The 26,262-nt window shown below is 34.9% G+C and overlaps 1 protein-coding gene across 2 annotated transcripts; it reads right to left on the bottom strand.

The window, feature by feature from the left end:
- Positions 1-336: 336 nt before the first annotated feature.
- Positions 337-25,047, bottom strand: LOC149921868 (N-acetylglucosamine transporter UNC93A-like). Of its 2 annotated transcripts, none has more exons than XM_090163622.1 (6): positions 24,708-25,047; positions 22,738-23,075; positions 9,578-9,744; positions 6,908-7,247; positions 2,718-3,082; positions 337-881 (listed from the first exon to the last, which is right to left on the bottom strand). In XM_090163622.1, the coding sequence occupies exons 1-6, from the start codon at positions 25,015-25,017 to the stop codon at positions 698-700; spliced, it is 1,704 nt and encodes a 567-aa protein (XP_090019748.1). In that variant the 5' UTR covers positions 25,018-25,047; the 3' UTR covers positions 337-697. The 2 variants fall into 2 exon arrangements, with proteins under 2 accessions (XP_090019748.1, XP_090019749.1); XM_090163623.1 differs by having other exon boundaries at positions 2,794-3,082.
- Between the last annotated feature and the right edge of the window lie 1,215 nt (positions 25,048-26,262).

Genomic DNA, 26,262 nt, shown 5'->3' with positions numbered 1-26,262 from the left:
GATGCAAATTTCGTTTTCCAAATAAAATAGAAAATAATAACAAAACTTTGTAGCTTACGTGCAAAAACTTCCTACCGCAGATACATCATAAACGCGTCGAAAGTTTAAATTTTGACCTCCATTAATTAATCCAACGTCAAGTGACTATAGATGGCGGACAAAAAGGTCTCCTAACTTCGTACGAGATTAAGCCCAATTTTCCAAGGCTATTGGATTTCGTCACATATCGTTCGTTTTTTCCACGCTCATTATTTTTAATAATCTAAGAGCTATTATAAAAGTAGGCCTATTATTTTCATTGTCAATATAGGAAACTTAGAACACCGATAGGTCAAATAACTTTATTTTGCAAAGACAAAAAGAAACGTAAAATGATCTCGTTAACTCGAGATTTTCGTCTTATTCTTGCAGCACGCAAAAACCAACAAAAAACAGCCAAAGGCCCAAAACTTTCTTTCTCAGCCTTCAAGGTTCATAAATACTACGGAGCATCGAGAATCGAAAGAAAAAAGAATACATTTATATCGCCACGGGAAGAATGATCCGCTCGTTATGGCCGATCTCGGATTGGGATTTAAAGGCTTAAAAAATGCTCCGCTAGAGGGGCGGCGTTAGCAATCGGATCTTCCTGATCTGTTATTTCTCGGCTTTCAGTTGGGCCTTGGCTACGGGCCTCGGTTGACAGCCTAGTTTCACTCTAATTTCCACAAAGACGTATCCCAGGAAACCGGCGATTAAGAAGGCCAACACAATAAAAACTTTGGAGCTGGTGCCGAGATATCCGCTGTAGGCGAAGGCCGCCGCGAAACCTGAAGATTCTAGCAGACGATACGTGGAGTACGCCACGTCCCTGTTCTCTCCGAATAGCGCGCCGTACAGCCCTGGAAAACCACGCGAAACGAGAAAACCGCTCTTGAAAATGGTGATTGCCTGTTATTAGGCTTATATTAAATCAGGGTTATTCAACTTCAATTGGTTGGATTACGACGCTAAACGCGTATACCGCGATAAGTCAGACTATCTTTTCCCACATCTGCGTTAAAAGGAACCACTTATGGACTGTAATTTATTTATTTTTATGTTGATTGGTTAAGAGCTCCTTCTATTGCGGATGAATAAAATAGCCAGAAAATTAAGAAAATGGTGGGGTCAATTAATAATGAAAATAATCTAATAAAATATCATTTACAACCTCAAAAATAAATTAATATTTTCAGTAAATATTTAAAATTAAGGCTATCTGTATTCAATGTAACTAAGCTAGATGGCGGAATAAAGGGAAATGGTGGAGAATCTGAAGAAAGTGAGTCTTGACTTATAAGCGCCATTTGAAGGTTTCTGTAATCCAACTTCCTTAAGTTTAAGAACCCTGATCAAAACATACTGTTTATCTTATCCACATTTTAGTGAAACAAGCAATTATGTTCGGTAATTAATGCTTAAACTATGTACAATAGGGTTAGTTAAGCTAAGGTAAGATCAATCGGTTAGAGCAGCTAAGTTGGAATCAGCCAATCTAATTTAGTCCAGGAAAGCTAATTTCAATAGATTTAGTTTTGTTTACCTAACCTAAGATCAACCAATTTAGCTTAGGTAAGAGCGTTCATATAAACTTAGCTTAGTCGAAAGCAACATAATTATAATATATTAATTATTAAAATTAGCAAAAATTATCATATTATTAATACACAATTATGGTTTCGCTCAGCACAGAGCCCTCTATTGTCTAAATATGGCAAGGTGAAATATATTACTTCCAAAGACGATAATATACTACTCAGTTCGATTCCAAAGTCTGAACTGCGGGAGAGTGTCATTGTCAAAAAAGGTTTGGTCAGAAAATTAGCATTAAAACAAAAAGAAGTATCATACTTATGGTTAGGTTACTTACGTTAAGCTAATAAATGGAAATCAGTGAAACTAGTTAAGTAAAGTTAATTTAAGGTCAGACAGATTCGGTAAGGTTAGACTAACGGGGTAACTTTTATATTATCAATGTATTGTTAATCTAAGCTCACTCGGTTTGGTTAAGTTAAGCTAACATTAATCAGTTTACTTTAATTTTGCTAAGCGAAGATCAATCATATTAGTTTAGCTAAGCTAATAAGCTGAGACCGATCAGATTAGTTTAGCTAAGGTAATAAGCTGAGATCCATTAGATTAGTTTAGCTAAGCTAATAATCTGAGGTCAATCAGTTCGTTTAGATAAGTTAAAAAGCTGATATCAATCAGTTTAGTTTAACTAAGCTAATAAGCTGAAATCCATCAGATTAGTTTAGCTAAGCTAATAAGCTGAGATCCATCAGATAAGTTCAGTTAACCTAATACGCTGGGATGAATCAGATTAGTTTAGCTAAGCTATTAAGCTGGGATAAATCAGATTAGTATAGCTAAGCTAATAAGCTGAGATCCATCAGATTAGTTTAGCTAAGCTAATAATCTGAGATCCATCAGATTAGTTCAGCTAGTTTAATAAGCTGGGATAAATCAGATTAGTTTAGCTAAGCTAATAAGCTGAGATCTATCACATTAGTTTAGCTAAGCTAATAAGCTGGGATATATCACATAAGTTTAGCTAAGCTAATAATCTGAGATCTCAGCTTATTAGCTAAGCTAATAAGCTGAGATCTATCACATTAGTTTAGCTAAGCTAATAAGCTGGGATATATCACATAAGTTTAGCTAAGCTAATAATCTGAGATCAATCAGTAAATAACTTGTGGCTAAGCAAAGATCGTTTAGTTTGGTTAAACTTTGATGGATTGCGCCACTTTGTACTACTTCGTAACAGACCATTGATCTGCGTCTTCCAGACGGCGTCTCCAGCGCCCCAAAGCGCCACCACGGCGAAGATGAGGCGCCCTTCTGCCAGGACCGGATGCCACGCCGAAATCTGAGCCCAGAAGAACATGAGAGCGATGCCTGATCCGGTGAACAGCACGCCTAAGCAAATTGCCACTGAGCGGCCCGCCATCCGGGTCAAAGGTCCGCCAATAAGGAACGAGAATATGGCGTTGACCACTCCGAAGACGATCATGACGAAACCGACGTAGGCCACGCCCCAGTAACACGTCACGAAGGACTAAATAGAAAATATGATTAAAGATAAAGTTCTCTTTAATTGGCCGAGTGAGTGAGGACTAGTAGCAGAGAGGAAATCGTTTTTGTGGAGTTTTGTCCCCACGGGAGGGGGGGAAGGAAAAACGTCACCAGTGTGCGCGTCAATCTCGTCGGAAGTCGTCAGTTTTTGGGGACCATAGAGATACCGGCCTGGTTTTATTTTTAAGGTGAAGGAGCTTCGTCTTCCAGCGTGAGAGGATTAAGCGCTTAAATAAATCATCCTCCCAGGAAGTCGCCAAGGATAAATATTTCCGAGAGCCAGGACCTACAAGTTTCTGTTTATATAGTGCTTGTGAAAATAATGGAAACTTTTCACTCGTAAACAGAACGTCGTGTTTTTGGTAAAAAAGCTACCTGGTTAAAAGGGAACGCATGTTGCTGCCGTAAAGGTGAAAAAATTTCATTATATAATGGGAGGATGATTTATTGAATAAGAAAGATTAGCAAACTCAGCTAACTTCTTGAAAAGCGGCCGGTAGCACTGCTAAAATTATTTAACTCACCCTTAAATAATGAGATGGCGTTGTCAGTTCTCCCAATTTTTTTACAAATAAACAACTATAATTCAAATCTATTAAACGTATCATTGAGAACAGCTGATGGTATTCTAGACCACATACCCAACTGCCGCTAAAGGGGCCATGAAAGAAACAATATTTTTTTCGTTTTCTCGCTCTATCAATCATATTAATTTTATAGAGTTACGAATTGAAATTCGATATTGTTAATGTAGGTGGCGCTATATGCTCTAGGCTAGTAGTGCAAAAAAACTTAATTTATGTATGTGCACTATTTTTCAAGATTAAACTTTTTTCCAGAGGCACCATAATAATGATAATACTGAACGTGACAAATCGTCTGCTAGATATTCCACAAACAATATGCGGTTTCATATGATCCCCTTGAATTACAGAATCGAATACGATTTTATGAATGCAGATGGCGCTATATGTTCTATGCGCTGGGCTTGTAGTGAAGAAATAAAATCCATTAATTTATGAATGTGTACTATATTTCAAGGTAAAAAGTATTTTTTCAAGTGTCACCACGTATTGAACGTGACAAATCGTCTGCTAGATACTCCGCAAAACCCTATGGTCGAAAGGTTTCCTACGTTTCCTACGATCACCGTTTTTTTATAGTGAAATGACAAGGCGTAGGGGCCAGCGGTACCTGGCCACATTTCGTCGTTCGACAAAAACAGGGTGTGCCGGTTAAATATTGCTTATGGGGGCTGGGCGCGTACTTTATCGGGACTCTGCATATGTATTTTTTGTCATTTTCTCTGAGTATTTCCCGTCGTCACACATGTTGATAGCGTCTCTGATATTATTACGTATTTTCAATGGCCAAGGCTTAAGGCTCAAAGAGAGACCGCGCCTAGAAATGTTAAGCCTAAAGCCATATAGAGTATAGTATACGGCTCCTCTTTATCCTTTTATCTTGTTCTACGCCTCCCTCTCTCTCTCTCTCTCTCTCTCTCTCTCTCTCTCTCTCTCTCTCTCTCTCTCTCTCTCTCTCTCTCTGCTTTAAAAAAAGGACGCAAAAAATAAACGGAAGATTGTGGTGGCTTTTAGGCAAGGCTTCTCTGAAGAATGAACTTATGGAGGAACCGAACGCTCTTACGCATTATATGGATTTCGTTATAGAACAGCTCTTCTCCACCAAAAATAATAAACCGAAACTTCTTTTAAAGTATCAAAGAATGTCTGAAAGGTTCATTTTTAGTCCCTTTTTCAATCTACATTACATGTTTTTGGAGTAACTTAAGTAACGGATAAACTACTTCAAGATGGACCTTTTTTAAAAGGTATTGTTCCATAACGCAGAATGGGAGATTCCGACGCCTTCTGGTGGCACTCAACGAATTTAAAAACGACGGGTAATACGTCGTCCGTAAAAACCGCCGTTAGGTTTAAGCATTTCTAAAATATTTGTAAGCTCCGAAATGTTTATTTCTTACCGTTTTACATTTTAAAGCGGGAGCTTTAAAGTACTTCCTTCATTAGATATTTTATTTTTAAGAAAACCATACATTCTTCCAATAGCAATTACCGGGTTACGTCACCATAGACACGGTTGCCACCGTTTTTTCACCATCAAATTCCCTGACTTTTTCAGGTTTTCCCTGACCATCTCCGGAGATTTTCCCTGACTTATTTTGTGCCAAGATTTTGTATTCTTTAATCTATATTTTAGTAAACGTTTCCTATTTGCATTCGAAATTAAATTCCCTGACATTTTCCGGTTTTTGGACTACTTTTTAAAAATCCCTGAATTTTAATGATTTTTAGACTAATTTTTAAAATTCACTGACTTTTCCCTGATTTTTATATCCATATTCAAATTTCCTGACTTTTATACCCATATTCAAATTCCCTGAATTTTCCAGGAATACCAGGTTTTCCAGGTACCGTGGAAACCCTGCCATAGAGAAAAATCCTTCGCAATATTTAAGTAACAGCTATGACGTCGAGCGATTTGAAAAACGTGAGGAAAAACGTCGTGACTATATGGTTAAAAAACCTATTACGTGATGGGCTACCGTAACCAGGCCCATCTCTACCATTGGGCTAAGTAGGGCTAAGCCCTAGAGCGCCGTTTAACCCTTTATATAATTATATATTTAATTGTATAAAAGGGCGCTTGATATTATTAGGCCAGGGGCGCTTAAAATGTACAGACGGCCCTGACCGTAAAAGGTCCTTTTTGGGGTGGTTTGTAGTCTTTATTACCTCCCATAGTAGTAGGTATCGTTTAATGGAGATGTCAGGGCATTAACTCTGTAACCCATTCGCCATATCACTGTGTCTCGTTGCGTCATCTAACGACCGCTAGTGGAACTAATATGATTTTTAGCATGTAAATTACAGCTGACCTAATATATTAAATAATTTTTGTTTAATTATTAGAATATTATTACAAATAATTAAGAAGGTTAAACTAGTTATATTGGTATTATAAAATAAATTGTGTTATATAATTTATTTTTACACCAGCATAAAGCTGAAAAACTGACAGTTCTAGATCTGGTCCATCAAAAAAGATCCTACTTGTACAATCGCTATTAGATCTTTTACTTGCTAAAATGAATTCGACGAAAAACTCAATAATACTTCAATACTCGTAACGTATACTATCTATACCCGAAATAAACCTTCTACTCTCGATTTAAATAAGTTAATTAAAGTAATTTAGCCTCTCTTCTCCACACGGACATCTGACACTTTCAATCGTAACTAAAACTAGGGCGGTTCTTTTTCGAAATAAATTAACCAAATAGTTTCGTCGCCGCGATAATCCTCTATTGTATAATTTAAGAATGCTTCTACGAGCCGCGGTAGTAGATCAAAAATACGCCAAAACTTCGTTAAAATTTCAGAGGTCCCCTATTTTTAGATCTTCCCGGAATTGGTAATTTAATGAGTGGCGGCAGACGCTAGGCTCTACTTTAAATAATTAAATTACATTTCTGAAAAATAACAAAATGTGAATTCCTACAGATCCTCTTGATGTGTTTTTTGTTGAGAATGTACGTAGTTCCGTTATTTAATCTAGAGGGCGCTCGTTGCGTTTCATTTACGAATAACCCTAATAAGCCTATTTATTTGCTAAGGGGATAATATATAGGCCCGTCTAAGCCTTAGTAGCCTTAGACGGAGCCTTAAACGCGTACAAACGTTACCGGCCACTGAACTTCGGCGGGTAATATCAACTAGGAAGCCTAGCTGTCCGCGGAAATGAAAGAATTAGGGTGGAAATGTACAAAGGCAGACTTGACACTTACAATGGTAAAATCGCCGAATAGAAAGGCTTGTTCCAAGCCGCTAAACACGGTTAATGGAATTAAGGCCATTTGTAGCGGGTTTTTGGCGTGGCGCGCCGTTTCCTTTATCAATTTGAAGGATAAAATAGATTTACGAGTCGACCTCTCCGAGCCGCCGCTTTGTTCGGGCCTCCGCTCGTTGCGCAGCGGGTCCAGCCAGACGGCCATGATCGCCGCCGCGATAAGGCAGCAAACGGAGAAAATTACGCATAATTGAAGCATCTCGGTGCTGATGCTGTCCCAATCCGGATTTTGAGGTGATGAGCCCTCGACATCGGCCGACTTTCGAGAATCACCGTCGCTGTTTAAGAACGAAATCGTGCTTTTGTTAGTGTGAATTAGTAGCGTTGCCAACCAGATAGGTTTATCCATAAGCCTATCATAAGGTCCCCATAAGCAAAGGTCTAGTCTAGGCCAAATTTTTGAAGATTACATACCCGTTATTAAGAGGTAGGTATTCAAAATCTGCACCTCGTGACCTCCTAGTGGTTATGTTCTCAACTAGGCATTTCTCCAAATGAATTTCGCGCGTTGCATGATGCAGGCGTGCGCGAATGTTTTTAAACCTAGAACCTCGCGGGAGAAGTCTCCGCCGCCAGCCCTTAGCACCGTAGCCAAGGCTTATTCGCAATTTTATCGCTTTGAAACTTAAAATTAACACTTATCGTTGCAAAATTATTCATCAGAACCTAAAACTTGCTTTTAGAATTAAGATAACTGGTTTCTGAAGATATTTATTTTTCAAAATTTAGATTTAGACGCGTTTTGTGTGGCATTTATCAACTCGAGCGTGGCTGCTCTACTAAGTAAGAGAATATTTTAAATGTAGAAATTTTGAAAACGAAGATGGCGCTGCTGCCCTGTCGTCGTACGTTAATTTTCTTACATCCAGGACAACGCCGTTAACGTGGGCCCTTTGCTTATGGGGACCCTATGGTAGACCTTTTCTTATGGGGACCTTTTGATAGGCTTATGGTTTATAGTATGGGAAACCGGAAATTAGCGTATATTTGTCAAATTTATTTTACGATGGAAACTAGCCAACGAGATTGCCAAATATCACTACTAGCAAGAATTAATTCAAGTACCAATAACACACGAAAATAGAAATTAAGCTTTTCAGTTTACATAGAGCCACGTAGATAAACTCATAAGCTGTTGGATTTTCGACCGTTTTTATGGTAAAGGTAACCGAAGTTCTCGAAGGAAAACCCATTTAACAGCCAGGGAGAGAGCTTGCAAACTCAACGCGTAAGGAGTTGCTCCGTGTTTTTCACCCAGTGCCGCAAGCCACTTCGCCACACTGACATGTTTACGTTATGCGATTATAAAATACTTCAATTTTCGCTCGGGCTGGGAACGCTGCTTGTTAGAGATTATGTCGCTATCTGGGAGCAGAAGTGAAGTGAGTCTAAAAACCCCTATTTTAAAAAAGGTTTATTTTGTTTTAAATGGGCATTTAGGACCACAGTAAACTAAAAATGAAAGTGCGCGAGAAGAAGAAAAAAAATACTAAAGTAATGAGTCAGCCTAATGTACAACACTCAAGGACTCCTATTTCGAATTTCTTTCAAAAGTCACGTATCTCGATATGTTTGATTTTGGCTCTATTGTTTACAAAAAGAAATCGTACAAATATTAAGGTCACTTTAGAAATATCATGGTCACGCCAATTCTGCGTTGATAATTAGTTAAATTTAGTCTAATATTGATTGTATAATTATGTTCCATAAAATTTAGTCAGTTAGTCAAAATAGTTATTTGTAGCTATGTGTGGAGTGACGTTGAATTTGAGCGGCTAGCACTTTCGCCTCGCAGCAAGAGGAGCCAGGTTCGATCCCAGATTGTGGTACTGGGTGAAAACTCGGAAAAACTCCCACGTGCTCTTTGGCTTCCCCTTTCCATAAAAACTTGTCGAGGTTAACGGTAATAGTTAGTGTAGGCTAGGAGCAACAAACACAAGGAGAACGCAGCTAGCCTTTAAACACGCTAACGAAGGGTTGTGTACGAATTTCATTGGACGAGCGTCACGAGCCTTTACGCTGAACGTTTTACGGGCGGGGGGGAAGACCATTTCCGAATTTTCCCCTTCCGACGGCAGCAGGCGCTAAAGCGTCTAGCCAATGAAAAATGTACACAAGAAAATCCACGACTTTTGACGGGTTGCGTTCTCCTTGTGTGGGGTGTTGTGTTTGTTGCTCCTAGGTGTAGGGGGCTGTTGGCTCGAGTGGCATGTATGGCTTGCCATCACCCTCCTACACATTGTAACCCAGCCACCGGCGATAATGGCTTTAAAAATAATTCGATGACTTAGGTATTAGTCTAGCTAATAATTATTGTTACTATTACATCACACTCAAACAGTTAAGCGCCTCTAGTGACAGAAATGCGCGATTTAAAAATAAATTATCAAGCGTTGGCTTACGCCACTGCACGGCTCTTTAAGACGAGGTTAAGTGGCTGTTCAAAAGTAAACTTTAACACTTAGAAGATAGGAAACCGACCAAATTTTGTGAAACGCAATCATAAACTTGGTAAAACAACTAGACTTTTCATAGAAATCCCACTAAATGCGAAGCACTGTCGTTATTAGACAACCTGGTCAGGCGTTCGAAGAAGTAAGTCGCTAACCTCTTGGAATTTAAGGACTCTGGCAGAATCCCGGCATATCTCAGTCCGCAGTAAAGAAGGCGGTTATTCTCTCGCTGAGCGGAATTATTTAATTTATTAGTCGACTCGGCTTTCGGCTGCTTCTCCGGTTTGTCAAATACACCGTACGAGATGAGATTGCCCCAGATCTGCAGAAAGAAAAATTCATTATATATCTCCCCCTGAGATCCACTGAATTATGTACAAGGCCTCCCCTTCGCCTTATTTCCATCGTTTTTTATACAGATTGTACGTTTTCCCATTGACCCCAAATACCTCAATCGAAGTGTTTTTACTGTTGAACCAAGATTGGTATAAATTACGTCTTACAAAACGTAATTGTTTTTGAAATTTGGCAGACCAAAATAAAATTTTGTAAAAGTGGTCGTCAAAATTTGGCAATTGTATTATTTCTGGCCATTATATTAATACTCTTTAAATTAATTGCCCTCCACTTCAGTAATAACTTTTATAATTAAAATATACTTATCATTATTATTTTAAATTACACTTAAATAATTATTATAATTTCCACACAGTAATAATAATATTAATTTCCACACAGTAATAATAATTATTAATTTCCACACAGTAATAATAATATTAATTTCCACACAGTAATCATAATATTAATTTCCACACAATAATCATAATATTAATTTCCACACAATAATAATAATAATAATATTAATTTCCACACAATAATAATAATAATAATATTAATTTCGACACAGTAATAATAGTATTAATTTCCACACAATACAAATAATATTAATTTCCACACAGTAATCATAATAATAATTTCCACACAATACTAATAATATTAATTTCCACACAGTAATTATAATAATAATTTCCACACAATACTAATAATATTAATTTCCACACAGTAATAATAATATTAATTTCCACACAGTAATCATAATATTAATTTTCACACAATAATAATAATATTAATTTCCACACAATAATAATAATAATATTAATTTCCACACAGTAATAATTATATTAATTTCCACACAATACTAATAATATTAATTTCCACACAGTAATTATAATAAAAAATTCCACACAATACTAATAATATTAATTTCCACACAATAATAATAACAATATTAATTTCCACACAATAATAATAACAATATTAATTTCCACACAGTAATAATTATATTAATTTCCACACAATACTAATAATATTAATTTCCACACAGTAATTATAATAATAATTTCCACACAATACTAATAATATTAATTTTCACACAGTAATTATAATAATAATTTCCACACAGTACTAATAATATTCATTTCCTAGTAGTAATAATTATCATTTTAATTCATGTTTTTATAATGGTAATCATATTAGTTTTATATAGTTTAAATATTGCCATTTATTAATTCTGATTTTTTCATTCCCATTTATGTTCCTTTTTTATAATTACCATTACCCCAATTCATTATTTTATAATTACCATTACCCCAATTCATTATTTTATAATTACCATTATCCCAATTAATTATTTTATAATTACCATTATCCCAATTCATTATTTTATAATTACCATTATCCCAATTCATTATTTTATAATTACCATTATCCCAATTCATTATTTTATAATTACCATTATCCCAATTCATTATTTTATAATTACCATTATCCCAATTCATTATTTTATAATTACCATTATCCCAATTCAATATTTTATAATTACCATTATCCCAATTCATTATTTTATAATTACCATTATCCCAATTCATTATTTTAATATTAACGTTACCCTAAATAATTTTTTTATTATTATTGCTCTAATATTATTTTAATATTAACGTTACCCTAAATAATTTTTTAATTATTATTGCTCTAATATTATTTTATATTTGCTATTACACTAATTAATTTTTATAATTGCCCTTACCTTAATTATTTTTAATTTAATTTTTGTAACTTGCCATAATAATGTGGAAGTACCATACTTGAACTTGTGATTACCGTATTCGAATTTTTTTCAAAATTGCAGAACAAAAATTGCAATATAAATTGGTAGATTACTATCACCCTGTACGCTGGTACGGCAACAGCGAACGCCTCTGTCCCTTCCGAGGTGTCCCCGGGTTGGGGGACGGAACGAAGGGGGTAACGGGGCAATCTTTTCGTCGATATGAATCTGCTTGATTAAGGCGCTTTCGATTCCCAGGGACTTATTTTATTCGTCGGCGCGTTGACAGGGCCGCCAAGCAGCGCTGGCTGCGTTAAATTGGCCGCTTATGCCATTTGATGCATCACCGCTATTTACGCTACTCTGGCCGGGGTTCCAATTATTGACTGCCGTGTAACGTGACTCTGGATAGCCTTATTTATTCATAATTAGACTCGGAAAAAGATTCCTACACTCAGCCCGATTTATTGGCAACACCAAAAATGTTAACTATAATGTTTTGTTATTTTTATGGGTATTAATGTTCAATTTAATTTTATCAGCTGTTGGATAGTTTCACTGTTTAATTAAAATTGAACACAAATACTCATAAAAATAACAAAAAAATCATATTATTGTCCTTTAACAAATAAAAGGCTCAGCGATTGTGACTACAATTAATGGTGTAAACACGGACAGTTTCCGGATCTGATCCTTTTTGACCAAATTGTAGTTCTTACATAATCTGATCCGCCTTAAGCCTTGCAATGAATATCATCTGGCTGCAAAAATATTCAATGCAGATTGTTGCGTTGTAAAGCTACTGGAATTCCGTAACTATCTGGATATCTGTCCTTTCTTAGCCGTACAAATTCAAAGAATAAAACCAATTTTTTTAGTTCCAAGAACTGGTTTTTGTATAGTGTTGTAAGTCGGAAAATTTTCATATTGGAAAATGACCGAGGCCTTTCTTTCGGAAAATATTCCGTATTTTTCCGAAAAAATTAAAAAAAAGTTTTAATTCCATGATTAGTCTAATATTGTTTGCAAATTTAAATAAAGCGGCATTTTCGCCTCATTTTTTGAGTTTGTAGCAAACGCAATTTTGGCTGGCAATGATAGTTCTATGTAAGAGTCCCTGTGAGTTATTGTTAATCCATGGCTGGTGTTACAAGTTAGAACTCTGCAATAATTCTTTGAAGCAAGTCTTCTTCGATAGTGACTGACGTCTGATAAATTTGCTCCTTAACGAATCCTCACAGGAAAAATCCTATTATTCCTTCGATCTGGACTGTTCCTTCCAATCCAATGACCAGGTGTTAAGATACTGAACCACATCTCGTTGCTGGTGAGCTGGCGCTCCGTCATGCTGCAATCAAATGTGTGGGATATCGATCAAAAGTAAGTCTTTCAACGCATCTGCAACTTCATTCTGAAGGAATGCTAGGTAGCTCTGCCCATTAAGCCGATTTGGTAGAAAAAAAGCAAAAAGAAGCGATTTCCTAGAGAAAGAGCACTCATCAGAAACCAGAAGCAAACGAAGGAAATCTTGATGTCCATCGGTCATGGTACTGAAGCAAGTACAAAAATCCCATCTGAGTTGTCTATCACTATCGTAAAGCGCTTGGTGAAGCGTTGCGTGAAATGGATGAAAATTGTGGAAGTCAAGGACGCTCCAGATATAATATGTTGACAAATTCAAATCGGAGCATGCTCTTATTAATCTTGTTCGAACGCAGGCAACACAGTAGGCGAGGACTGTGTCTTCCAAATTAATGTTGTGATATCGATGTCCACGGAATCTAGGATTAACGTTGCCGTCATTTTCGAGGTAACGATCAGTTCTGAAAAAAGTGTTGTGCTCTGGTTGATTTTTGGGATAGTACATTAGAAATAACTGACTTACTAGACGTGCGTTTCGTTTACCTTCACCTGTAACATCAAGGTGCGCCGGTTACCAGAAAATCGAGGCATACTTTTTGACAGGAGTAAATTGCGAGAATGATTTTAAAATCTAAAGGTGGCAGTTTAAATAAGGAATGAAAACCAACTTTTACAGAAAAGAAGTGTCAAAAGTGATTTGATAAATTCAGTAGACATAAATAAACGTTTTTGAACACTAATTTTTTTAAGAATTACCTTTTTTGTTGAAAAAAAAAAGATCAACTTTCGGTACATTTCGTTTGGCTACACTTAAAATTTAGTTGAAGGAAGTTACTGCCACCTACTACGAACTTGTCATGACCTAATATATCCCTGAAAATTTGTCCTTTTTCGATCAAACCAACTTTAATTAAAGTTTGTGAGTAGTCTCTACTTTTCGTTGAACGTTTTCGTGTACCACCTTACGGTAAAAAAATTACTTAAAAAAACCGTGAAAAATTCCACGTCTGATGTTTCTGAAATTTAAAAAATGCAAACATCTCTCCCAAGTGTACACCTGAAAATTTCACATTTCCATAATCTATAGTTTTTGAGAAAAATGCCTGGGGCGATCAAATCAAAACATTCTGTATTGTTTAGTCCGCTATAGTCAAACTAGTAACACTCCACAGAACGTTTTTCTCTAACAATTATAAGTACAAACCAATATCTGAATTAGTGACTAATTAACTGAACCATAAAATAACCAAACCGTGAATTTTTTTTCAAATTGTTTTCAAACGTGGAAACGATCTCAAAATGATGCCTAAAAAGATTCCCTAAAGGTTTGCAATAATTAAAATATTAGCATACGAGACTGCATAGCGTACTAGGTGGCTGAGTACTATTTTATATCTCTTTGGTTCAGGGCTTGGCGGGATTTCCTCTCTTTGATTTACTTGCCCGTATACATAAGTTGTAATCACCCCATGTCTTTTCCCGAACGGTTTTTCCAGGCTACGTCGAAATTGCAGAAAAATTATTTTATCCATTTGAAACAGATGGTTTGATTTTGTAAATAAATCCAACATGAATTAACTTAAAATCATAAAATGTAAGTAGGAAATTAGATTATTATTTAATAAATCTCGTGGTTATTTCAAAATTCGCCTACGACGAGTAGTGTTTTAGCTATAAGTGACAAAAAAGTTAATACTTCATTTCGGACCTTAAAACTTAAAATCCCAGAACTTTAGTACATTCTTGGCTACACTTAAAGGGCCGGGCACAGGTGAAGGCGGGGAGGGGGGAGTGAAACGTTGTTGGTGGGAGGAAAATTCTATTAGGGGAGTGATTTTCGAAAGCCAACAAGTAGTGGCAGCGCATGGCTAATAAAAACCACCTACTTGTTCGGAATTGTCATACAGTTCTGAAGATTGATACACACGTACCCTGAACTATACTTTAAAATAACGCAAAACATTTTGACTGAAATCTTATTGGTTCGGTTTTTATAAGCAATCTAACCAATTGGTATCGAGATTAGATTTAGGACGATTTCCAACAATTCCTTAAGGTACACCAAATCTCGACAACTCGTCGGCAAACAAATTGGAAAAACGCTTTTACAAGTCTATGAGCGTGCGCTAACGAGCGGAATATAGCTTTTTCTAATTCGCGTGCAAATCGCTCGTACGAAGAATATACTAATAAAACTGGGTCTTGTGACGTAAGAGCAACATTTAAACAAGTTTCGCATAAACACTTTTTATTTAAAAAAATCAACTTAAGGAAATAAAATTAGTTAAAACTCGCGGATACTCTCTAAATATTAGCAAAATTGCCAAAACATATAAAATCGTTGCTTTATAAAAATTTCATTTCGTCAATTTTTTTTATTTTTGTAAGTTGACAGAAATGTAAAATAATATAATTTTATTTAATACACGACTTTTGTAACAATAATAATTTAAAAAGATGTATAAAATCTAAATTTCCTTCACGAGCACACATAACGATGCATTTCTGGTATTTTGTTGTTCTTTTGCAGGTCGTACAGTTTTACGTTTTTCAGTCGCATTTTATAAGATAAGGCAAATTATACGTCGCTTCTGGGAGGGTTGACCAAACAGCTTGACACTTATTTTTCACTTGTTTCAGTCAGCTTTAATCTCGAAATATGACGGTGCCCCCTATAGACGGTTAAAAATTAATAAACAAGCTCGCCAGTCCTCTTCCCAAAAGAAGGCTTTTTTTAAAATGGGGGGAAATGTGACGTTGACTCGACGCTAGTGCCACCTAAGGCCAAAATAATATTTATTTTCAAGGATTTTTCCTTTAAAATTCGATTTTTGAAAGTTCGTCAGCGCAGCGTCTGCTTTAACAAATTCCAAGGCTTAGAGCTCTTTTAAACGTTAATTTTGACTTAGTTTGAAATTAGACCAAAATATAGCAATTATTGCCTTTTATCTGCTTTATTTTGATACATGATGGTTTTCCGTCTATTTCAGTTTATTGAAAATAATGATCGATAATCCATTGAAGTGTACAAACAAATAAAATAGATCAATGACTAAGATCCTTTCGTGAATAAACTGAATATGTTTTGAAGGGCAGCCATGTTTATTAAAATAAAAACATAAAAATCGTTAATGCGTGTACTACGATCTAAAGCAAACCATTCTAGGTGTCCCTTCCCTCTACGATTTCCTCTAGACTCAGTTTTCGACGGTTACAATATTTGAATGGTTTTTTTCATTCGTCTATTATGCCATCTAGGAGCAACAAACACAAGGAGAACGCAGCTAGCCTTTAAACACGCTAACGAAGGGTTGTGTACGAATTTCATTGGACGAGCGTCACGAGCCTTTACGCTAAACGTTTTACGGGTGGGGGGAAGACAATTTCCGAATTTTCCCCTTCCGACGGCAGCAGGCGCTAAAGCGTCTAGCCAATGAAAAACGTACACAAGAAAATCCTTGTGTGGGGTGTTGTGTTTGTTGCTCCTAGATGCCATCTTGTAATTTTTGATGAGTAGGTGGAATATTTTCCACCGTTCTCTGTTGCGCGCCAACAGATATTGACCAGCATCTTTCATGGACGTTAAATTGGACGTGCGATAGTTCATTAAATTAACGACTCACTCCAAAATTGCCTAATAGTCGTTGCCATGGAAATACGTCTGAATCTCGGTCTTAGCTTTTAAAATATTTTTCATGAACTGGCGAAAACAAAATCGAAATGATTATTAAAAACCAAATGCCAAAAAATTGGAAGTGGGGTTGTATCCAGTTTTAAGTATTACTATACAAAGTATCATTTCAGAAAAGTTCGTAACTTTACCTTCTTTACCACCGGAGTTAAAAGCGTTTTTCCAATTGTTGAGGTCGAAATGCGGTGTATCGTACGTTATGGATTTGAAACCAATCAACATGATCTCGGTACCAATTGTTTAAATTTCTTATAACAAGTGAATCAATAGGAATTTTGCCAAACTATTTTTAACTATTTTATAGTATAGTTACAGGGTACGTGTGTACAAATTTTCAAAGCTTCGCTTCGTGACAAAAATCGAGATAATATTTACCGTTTTCCACCAGTTGCGGGCGCCAACTATCTATCGTTAGAGATGGCTTAACTCTAAATTTCATTCTAATTATAGCTAAGGCTGCTCTTCAGAAACAAGTCACGAAAATTGGGCTACTTAAACGGTCATACAATTCTGAGAGTACTTTACGCCAATAATCCAATTTAAGGGAATTTAACATTTTGCTGCCTATATTTAGAAATAAGTGACGAACATTGGACTTAATATTGACCACGTGCTCTTTATCTGCAGCGAGGATCAGATATTCAATAAACTCCCGCTCACTCACTGAAAAATACAAAATCCACGAAACCATTCGGTCATGACTTTGTAATCATCTCGACAAAATCCATAGATCCACAAAATACAACAGAAAAATCTACAATTACAGCAAAATCTCAACCACAAAATACCATATTCTCGAAACAAATCCACCAAAAATACCAATCCGTTTATCACCAAAGATTAAAAATTTCTGTATTTTTGAAGGATATAGTAGGATTTTTTTAAGAATCCACAAATCCAGGTAAAATTCATACAGTTTTAAATCCCGTACATTTGTGTCACGCATTAGTAGCCGTAAAAACATTTTTTCCAATACAAGACTTGGATAATAGCATTGAAGGGAAGGGTATGAAACTTTGCTTTACTTTTACTTGTAATAATACACCTATCCTGATTTTAAATACCACACGGTTACAAATCTGATTAGAACTAGCGCCCAGGTAACTCGAGTTTTCCTGTACACCGATTACGTAATCGGGGAGTACGTCAAGGAGACGACTTGAGGTGATAATCACCGATTTTATTCTAACTCGGGTATAATGTACACCTCCATGTTACTTGAAAAACCAGCAAGGGAAAAGTTGCGATGGGCTTTCGTTTTGCCATGGCAACCAAAAATGTTTTTGACAACATGATTTGCAAATTTTTCCATTGAAAATAACATGGGAATCTGAAGGATTTTAAAACGTTTTAAAAATACCTTAAAGTTGATTTTAAAAATTAAATTTCATCAAGTTTAAATGCAATTTGGCCAATTTGATCAAAATGAGTAAAAAACGACCAAATTGAGTAAAAATGAAAAAAAATTAATAATGATAAAATGGACAATAATTTTAAAAATATTTAAAATTTTATGTAGAACAGCAATATTTTTCAAAATTGAAAAAAATTTCAAAATTGATCAATTTTGATAAAAATTTATTTAATTTGATAAAAATAGATTAAACTTGATTATTGTTTTAAATCGGGTAAAAATGGATAAATTTAACATATTTGATCAAATCTGGACCCAAGGCACCACCTTAGGCCTAAGTCATCAAGCGACTTTTTGAAGCCATTAATTCAGGTGGCCGGGTTACAATGCGTAGGAGGGTGGTGGCAAGCCCTGCATGCCACGAGATCGAGCCAACAGCTCCCTACACAATGTGATCAAATTGAGTTAAAGTAAATCAGAATGAGTTAAAATGAAATTTATAAGAGAAAATGAATTAAAATGCCTGTAATTGGCTAAATATTCTAAACTTTAAAAAAATTATAAAATTTGAAACATTTTATTTTTTTGATTAAAATTGATCAAAAAGGTTAAAATGCTTAAAAATTAGAAAAAATCTAAAATATTAGAGAAAATGAAGAAAATGATATAATTGTTGAACAAACATCTAATTTTATTTAAAAGCAATTTAAAAAAAATGATAATATAGGTTTATATTTGGTCGATTTTATAATTTTTTAAAAACCAAAAAAAAGTTTAAAATAAAGTTTGAGAAATTTTTAATTATTATAGCTCTTTTTACCCATTTCATTTTCTATTTTCTCATTATATAACATTTTGAATAATTTTTACCCATTTCGATCAAATTAATGCATCAAAGTTCATTATGATTTGATCAAATATATTAAATTCATAAATATTTTACCCAATATTAAGTAATTATTCAAATTTAATAATTTATTTTTATAAATTTTGATCCAATTGATAAAAATATAATCAAAATTGATCGGGTTTAACCTATTTTAACAATTTCGTCTATTAAAATTGTTTTAATAAATATAAAATTTGATGTTTGTACGACAATTATATCATTTTCTTCATATAATATTTATTTTTTTAATAATTTTTTACCATTTTAACCTTTTTGATAAATTTTAATAAAATAAATAAATTTTCAAATTTTATATTATTTTTAAAAAAATATTTTGTTTTACAAAACGCTTTAGCCAATTACAGGCATTTTTATTAATTTTCTCTTATATATTTTTCATTTGAACTCATTTTGATTTACTTTAACTCATTTTGATTTACTTTAACTCATTTTGATCACATTGATCCAAATATGTCCAGTTTGAACAAATAAATTAAATTTATAAATTTTTACCCGATTTAAATAAATAATCAAGTTTAAAATTTAATACATTTTGATCAAAATTGATCAATTTTAAAATGTTTTTCAATTTTGAAAATATTGCTGTTTTACATAAAATTTTCAATATTTTTAAAATTATTGTCCATTTTAATTATAATTTTTCATTATTTTTAATTTTACTCAATTTGGTCGTTTTTTACTAATTTTGATCCAATTAACCAAATTGCATTTAATTTTTAATTTTTAAAATAAATTTAAATGTATTTTTAACGTTTTGGAAATATTCAAAATGTTTTATTTTTTAAAATCCTTCAGATTCCCATGCCATTTTCAATGGAAATATTTCGAAATCATGTTGTCAAAAACGTTTTCGGTTGCCATGGCAAAATGAAAGCCCGTCGCAACTTTTCCCTTGCAGGTTTTTTAAGGTACATGAAGGTGTACATTATACCCAAGTTTGAACAAAAGCGGTGATTATCACCTCGGGTCGTCTCCTTGTGAGTACGCCACGACTACGCTGAATGATTACGTGAGGGGTACGAGAGGTACGTAGAAAATATTCGGAGTATACCAAGATTGGAGTACGCGATGAGTGCCCGTAGTAAGCGAAGATTAAACGGAATACGTCCACAGTAAATGTAGTTCGTCAAGATTACGCGAAGAGTGCTTGGAGTACGCGAATAGTGTCCGGAGTTCGCAAAGAATAAACGGAGAAGGTCCAGAGTAACTGGAGTTCACCCAGATTAATCGAAGAGTGCACGGAGTACGCGAAGATTACACGAAGAGAACCCGGAGGGCGCGAAGAGTACACGGAGTGCGCTAAGAGCACACGGAGTACGCGAAGAGTACACGGAGTACGCGAGGAGTACACGGAGTGCGCGAAGAGTACACGGAGTACGCGAATAGTACACGGAGAACGCCAAGATTACGTGAAGAGTCACCAGTGTACGCGCAGAGTACATGTTGGTTACGTGACGTTCGGCAAGATTACACGAAGATCGTCCGATGAATCATAATCAATCATTCTAATTCCACTATAACTGGCGAGATAATATTGTGACAAGTTAGAAACTTGTATGGCGTGAGGTCCCTTGTCATTGGAATCACTAATTTGGCGAGAGATTGTGCGCAATGGAAAACGTCTCATTCATTGGTGCATTTGAATGAATAAACATCCGAAAAAGATCGGATAGCGTGTTTTCGCATTAGCTCGTCCACTTTCCGCTCAGTTTCCGTGAAATGCGTTTTAGAATTCGAATTTAAAAGCTTCCATTTTCGCGAAAGCTTTTGGACTAAATATTGTAATTTCAATACCCGCTCCTTATTGATTGCTTTCTAGATTTCCTTTGACTCTAATTATTTCAATTAGCGACTTCGGAGAACCGCTAAAAGGGGTTTAAATATTTCTAATACGTCCAAATCCTAATTAGGTAAATTTATATGTCTGCGGTTTCCAGATTACTGGCGCCGAACATTTTTGATCCGCAATTTCGAAATTACGGCAGCTATATATGAATATATAACGAATGAATATATAACCCGATTTAGGCTCCATTTGGCAAACCAGAATTTACGATTTATAAAGAATGTACATACATAAAATTTAATTTTTGTTAACCAAATTAAGCGTAAGCCCGGTTTGTAACTATTACTATTAAACTTTGCCACTTCTAAAGCGCTAAAAGATATTTACGCTTCTTTACTAATTTACGTTAATAAGTGTTTCTTCTTGTAGGCATTTCAATTTCTACCTTCAATTTGTCTTAATTTGTCACTCGCACCTAGGAGCAAAACACAAGGAGAACGCAGTTAGCCTTTAAACACGCTAACGAAGGGTTGTGTACGAATTTCATTGGACGAGCGTCACGAGCCTTTACGCTGAACGTTTTACGGGGGAGGGGAAGACATTTTCCGAATTTCCCCCTTCCGACGGCAGCAGGCGCTAAACCGTCTTACCAATGAAAACTGTACACAAGAAAATCCACGACTTTTGACGGGTTGCGTTCTCCTTGTGTGGGGTGTTGTGTTTGTTGCTCCTAGCTCGCACGGGACTTCAAAATTAGAATTAAAGCGCTTCGATTTTTTTTTGGATTACGATCTGATTTTGAATCTTAGACAAATCTTGGAGTAATTTTGGTTTGTCAAATCATAACGAGTTATGTGGATTTGAACTTCAACTCCTATATAAACTGGGAAGTGTGAACTTCATACTGCTTTGAATCTTGATTTATAGGGTTTTAAATCATGATTTATAGAGTTTTAAATCTTGATTTATAGGGTTTTGAATCTTGATTTATAGGATTTTAAATATTAATTTATAGGGTTTTGAATCTTGATTTATAGGGTTTTAATTATTGATTTATAGGGTTTTTAATCTTGATTTATAGGGTTTTTAATCTTGATTTATAGGGTTTAAAATCTGGATTTATATTGTTTTAAATCTTGATTTATAGGGTTTTAAATCTTAAATTATAGGGTTTTAAATCTTGATTTATAGGGTTTTGAATCTTGATTTATAGGGTTTTGAATCTTGATTTATAGGGTTTTGAATCTTGATTTATAGGGTTTTATATATTAATTTATATGGTTTTGAATCTTGATTTATAGGGTTTTAATTATTGATTTATAGGGTTTTTAATCTTGATTTATAGGGTTTAAAATTTGGATTTATATTGTTTTAAATCTTGATTTACAGGGTTTAAAATCTTGATTTAAAGGGTTTAAAATCTTGATTTATAGGGTTTTAAATCTTGATTTATAAGGTTTTAATCTTGATTTATAGGGTTTTAAATCTTAAATTATAGGGTTTTAAATCTCGATTTATAAAGTTTTAAATCTTGATTTATAGGGTTTTGAATTTTGATTCATACGATTTAAAATCTTGATAAATAGGGCTTTTATCCTTGATTAAAACAATTTTGAGTTTCGATTTATAGGGCTTTAACCTTGATTAAAAACAATTTTGAGTCTCGATTTATAGGGCTTTGAATCTTAATTCGTACGATTTAAAATCTTGATAAATAGTGTTTTGAATTTTGATTCATACGATTTAAAATTTTGATAAATAGGGCTTTGAATTTTGATTCGTACGATTTAAAATCTTGATACATAGGGCTTTGAATCAAGACTCATATAGTCGTTTGAATTTTGGTTCTTAAAGAGCTCTGAGGTTTCGCGCATAGTGCTTTAAAATAATTAACTGATAATAAAAGATAATGTGACGTTAGTGCTATACTAAAATACAAACTGACCAGTTGTGAGTTTGTACAAACTCGGCACAAAGGGTAGTTGACAATGAATATTTTCTACTTACTGGTCGTAGCATCGAATCACGTTGTCATTTCCCCTTTTGCGGCTGAGTTTGCTATTTGTAGGAATACAAGGTTTATATATAGGTATAAGAGACAGTACCTGACTGGTTTGGAAGACCATGAAGAAGAGACCGAAGAAGCGAACGAGGACGGTAGCAATCGATTCCCCGATGACGGATTCGTAGGACTGGGCCAGTTGGTTGATGTATCCGCAATTGGCCGTCCACAGGGGCGCCGCCGCCAACCCCACCAACACCGACGCGGGCAGCAGGGTGTACCACTGGGGATAGATGTTGGCCAGGAAGTAGGGGCAGAAGAGCAGCGTGGAGCAGACCATGGTCCTCTTGAGACCCAGCCAGCCGATGACCGCACTCGGTACCCACACGCTCGAAGCCACAAGCACCACGTAAATCACGCTCAGTGACAAAGTGCCCAAACCTGCACCGCAACGACGTGAAACCGCCAATTAACGTTCTCATTTTGAAATACCTCCTTAATACGGCTTTATAACTCTGCGAATTTAATTACGTAACTGAGAACGTTGTCTAGTAGGGTAGTCACCCCATTAACATAAGTTTATAATTATAATTAACGTAAGTGTGCCACTTCCATATTTTTGTGAGTGTTAGATTTTTACTGAGAGCCATTTTTAAAGGTCGTCTACAAATTACGTGAAGCAGTAAGAGGGGTTTGTACAAGCATTAATAAATTTACAAGGGGGGGGGGGGAGGAGCCAGTCATATAATACGTCACATATAAACGTTTTATAAAATAATATTAATAATCAGATAGGCTAATACCTAAGGCACCACCTTAGACCTAACTCATCAAGCGACTTTTAAAGCCATTAATTCAGGTGGCCGGGTTACGATATATGAAGTATAGTATAGTAACTTTTATCCAATACTTAGAAATATACAGGGTGTGTCCCGTGTTTTTTGTCCTAGCCATTATTTTCCAGATTGTTTACTGATTTCCAAATATTTAGAGTCTTTATAAATATATCGCTTGGTTCTAAATGAGTTTATTATTTAAATATTTCCGGATTTTTATGGATTTTTTTATATTATCTTAAGACTGTTTTCGATTTTTTTTTTTGAGTTTTCGAAATCTATTTGGAAATGTTATGTATTTTTTTTAGTTTTTTAGATTTTAAATGTACACCAAATTCCTGAGGGTTTGGCTCATCGGTTTTAAATTTAATTAATTCGGGTTTAGGCAACATATTTTGTTGCTGTATAGGGTTTGGTGTACTTCTTTAACATGATTTTTAAACCTTCTGTGTAGATAGGAAGCCCTCTAAAATATGTTGATATGTTTGTTTCAATTTGCTCAATCAGGCCATTTTTTTCAAAAATGATTTTCCCTCAAATTTCAAATCTGACACGTAATAGATAAAAATTATCCACGCAAAACTTTAATTAGGGTAGTACCAAATTATTTTTGTTTCATGACCATAAAACAGAGTTAAAAATAAATATATTTGAACAGAAATAATTTAATTGCAAGTACAACTTTCTCAGTAAATATTTGGTCTACAACCTTCCGGAAAAATTATTTTTTTCTAAAACTTCCGTTTTTTCTTAAATTTCGACATTGAAGAGTTTTCGTACCAATAAATATACCTTCAATTTTAAGATTTCTAGGGCAAATAGGTTTCTAGAAAATTGCCAGAAAGATAAAATAATATAGCTTCTTCATCGTTTTGAATCATCAAAGTGTAAAAGATCACTCTGTCGAACAGTACTTTCGTGGATTGAACCAAATCCTGGCATATGTTCGTAATATAGTGAGATATTTTTCAATTTATTATTTGATTAGTGTTCAACAGATAATCCGTTCGATTTATTAAAGATTTTAGGTAAAATTAACGATATGCTACTGCTATTGTTAAGAATATTTCATGAAAATTATCAGGATATATCTAATGAATAAAGGATATTATACGTTAGAAACAGATCAGTTTCTCCCAAACTGTCTTACAAGTTCTAAGTTGTGTATTCAAGTTCTCACAACCAGTCTAACGATGTTGTAAAATATTCGCGTATGAAATTGAAATCTTCAACTTACCGTCAACAGAATTAACGCTACTCTCCAAATTCGACAGAGACATGAAAGCTGTGAACAAAATATCGAACGAGAAACTCAATACGAACAGGTTTTTGTAAATATCACATTTGGTCTCCAAAATATCGCGGTTTATATCGGCGATTTGACCGTAAACGTCTTCGGCGGTCACGATGACTATTTTGGGCACTTTATTTTTACAAGGCCCCTTGGTCTTTTTGGCCACGCTACCGTTGTCACCTTCGAAAGCCGGGTTATCGCGACCTTCCGACCTCTGTTGCATTTCCATATTATTATTACTATATTTTCCCATGTTGTTGGAATTTGAAAGAAAATACCACCGTTAATCCTTTAACCGCTTTGAAACTAAAACGGATTGTTTCATGATGGTGATCAGCTAGGTGTGACTTTACATAAAAAAGCGTTATTAAAACTGCTTCCGCTGGCGGTTTTTAACCATTGGGAAAATCTTCTTGAATATTGAATACTTAGGTCGCTTTCTACTCTGTCACGGTCCTACGCTCCAAGGTTACAAGGAGGAATTTCCGTGGAGCGATGAAAACAATGGGAAATTATTCATTCGGTTCTGTTTTCGAAGAACACTATTTCAATTTTGCCTATGTTGTTATACTTTATCATATATCTAGATTTGTATGTTTGGGGATGTCAGTGTCTACGCTTCACTGTGCTAATTGCATCTATCTGTTGTTTAGCCCAGGTAGATATTTAGGACAGTACTCTTTCGAAAATCCCTTGACAGATTTAGATGAAACTGTACGTGCTCAATTTTTCGTGTCATTGGGAAGCTTAGTGCAAATGTTTCTCATCAATTAGGACTAGGGGTCTATGAAATTTAACGATTTACCTGTAATGGGCTTCCGCCTAAAGGACTTTATTTTTTTCCCACAAGTTTCTTAGCCCACCCTAAACTTGGGATTGATTATACATCTAAAATAACCTTTTTTCGATATATCCGATAAAAGCTTCATCGATTTAAAATATTTTTTATACTTCTGTAAGTTCTGTTCAAGGGCAGTTTTGCAAAATGGATAAAGCTGAGACTTATCGAGACTCAATAGTTATTGTTACTAACTTACTACGCGAGTCAGATCTGTCGATAAGTAAAAAAGAAGTCAGTTTTGAATACAATTTAGTTCAAATATAAGATATAATTTGGTCCATGTTGCATTCATATTTGCAAAGATTTTATTCGATAATTATTTGACGGATTTCGGTGGGATTGTGCACTAGTAAAATAATGTAAAATATTTAAAATTAGATATTATGAATGAATTAAAATGAATTGTGTTTTAATATTTAAAAGTCTATAACAGGCTTAATAGACAGGTTAACCCATCTCTCGAAAACGTGTAGGATAAACTTGTAGACGTGTAATTTAATCTTGTAGACGTGTAGGATAAACTCATAGACGTGTGGGTTAAACTCAGAGACGTGTAGGATAAATTCGTAGACGTGTAGGATAAACTCGTTGACCTGTAGGATTAACTCGTAGACGTGTAGGATAAACTCGTAGACGTGTAGGATAAACTTGTAGACG

The sequence above is a fragment of the Leiobunum rupestre genome, chromosome 11, assembly GCF_980474605.1.
Source record: "Leiobunum rupestre chromosome 11, qqLeiRupe1.1.hap1, whole genome shotgun sequence".
NCBI classification, from domain to species: domain Eukaryota; kingdom Metazoa; phylum Arthropoda; class Arachnida; order Opiliones; family Sclerosomatidae; genus Leiobunum; species Leiobunum rupestre.
This window is presented reverse-complemented; position numbering and strand designations above follow the sequence as displayed.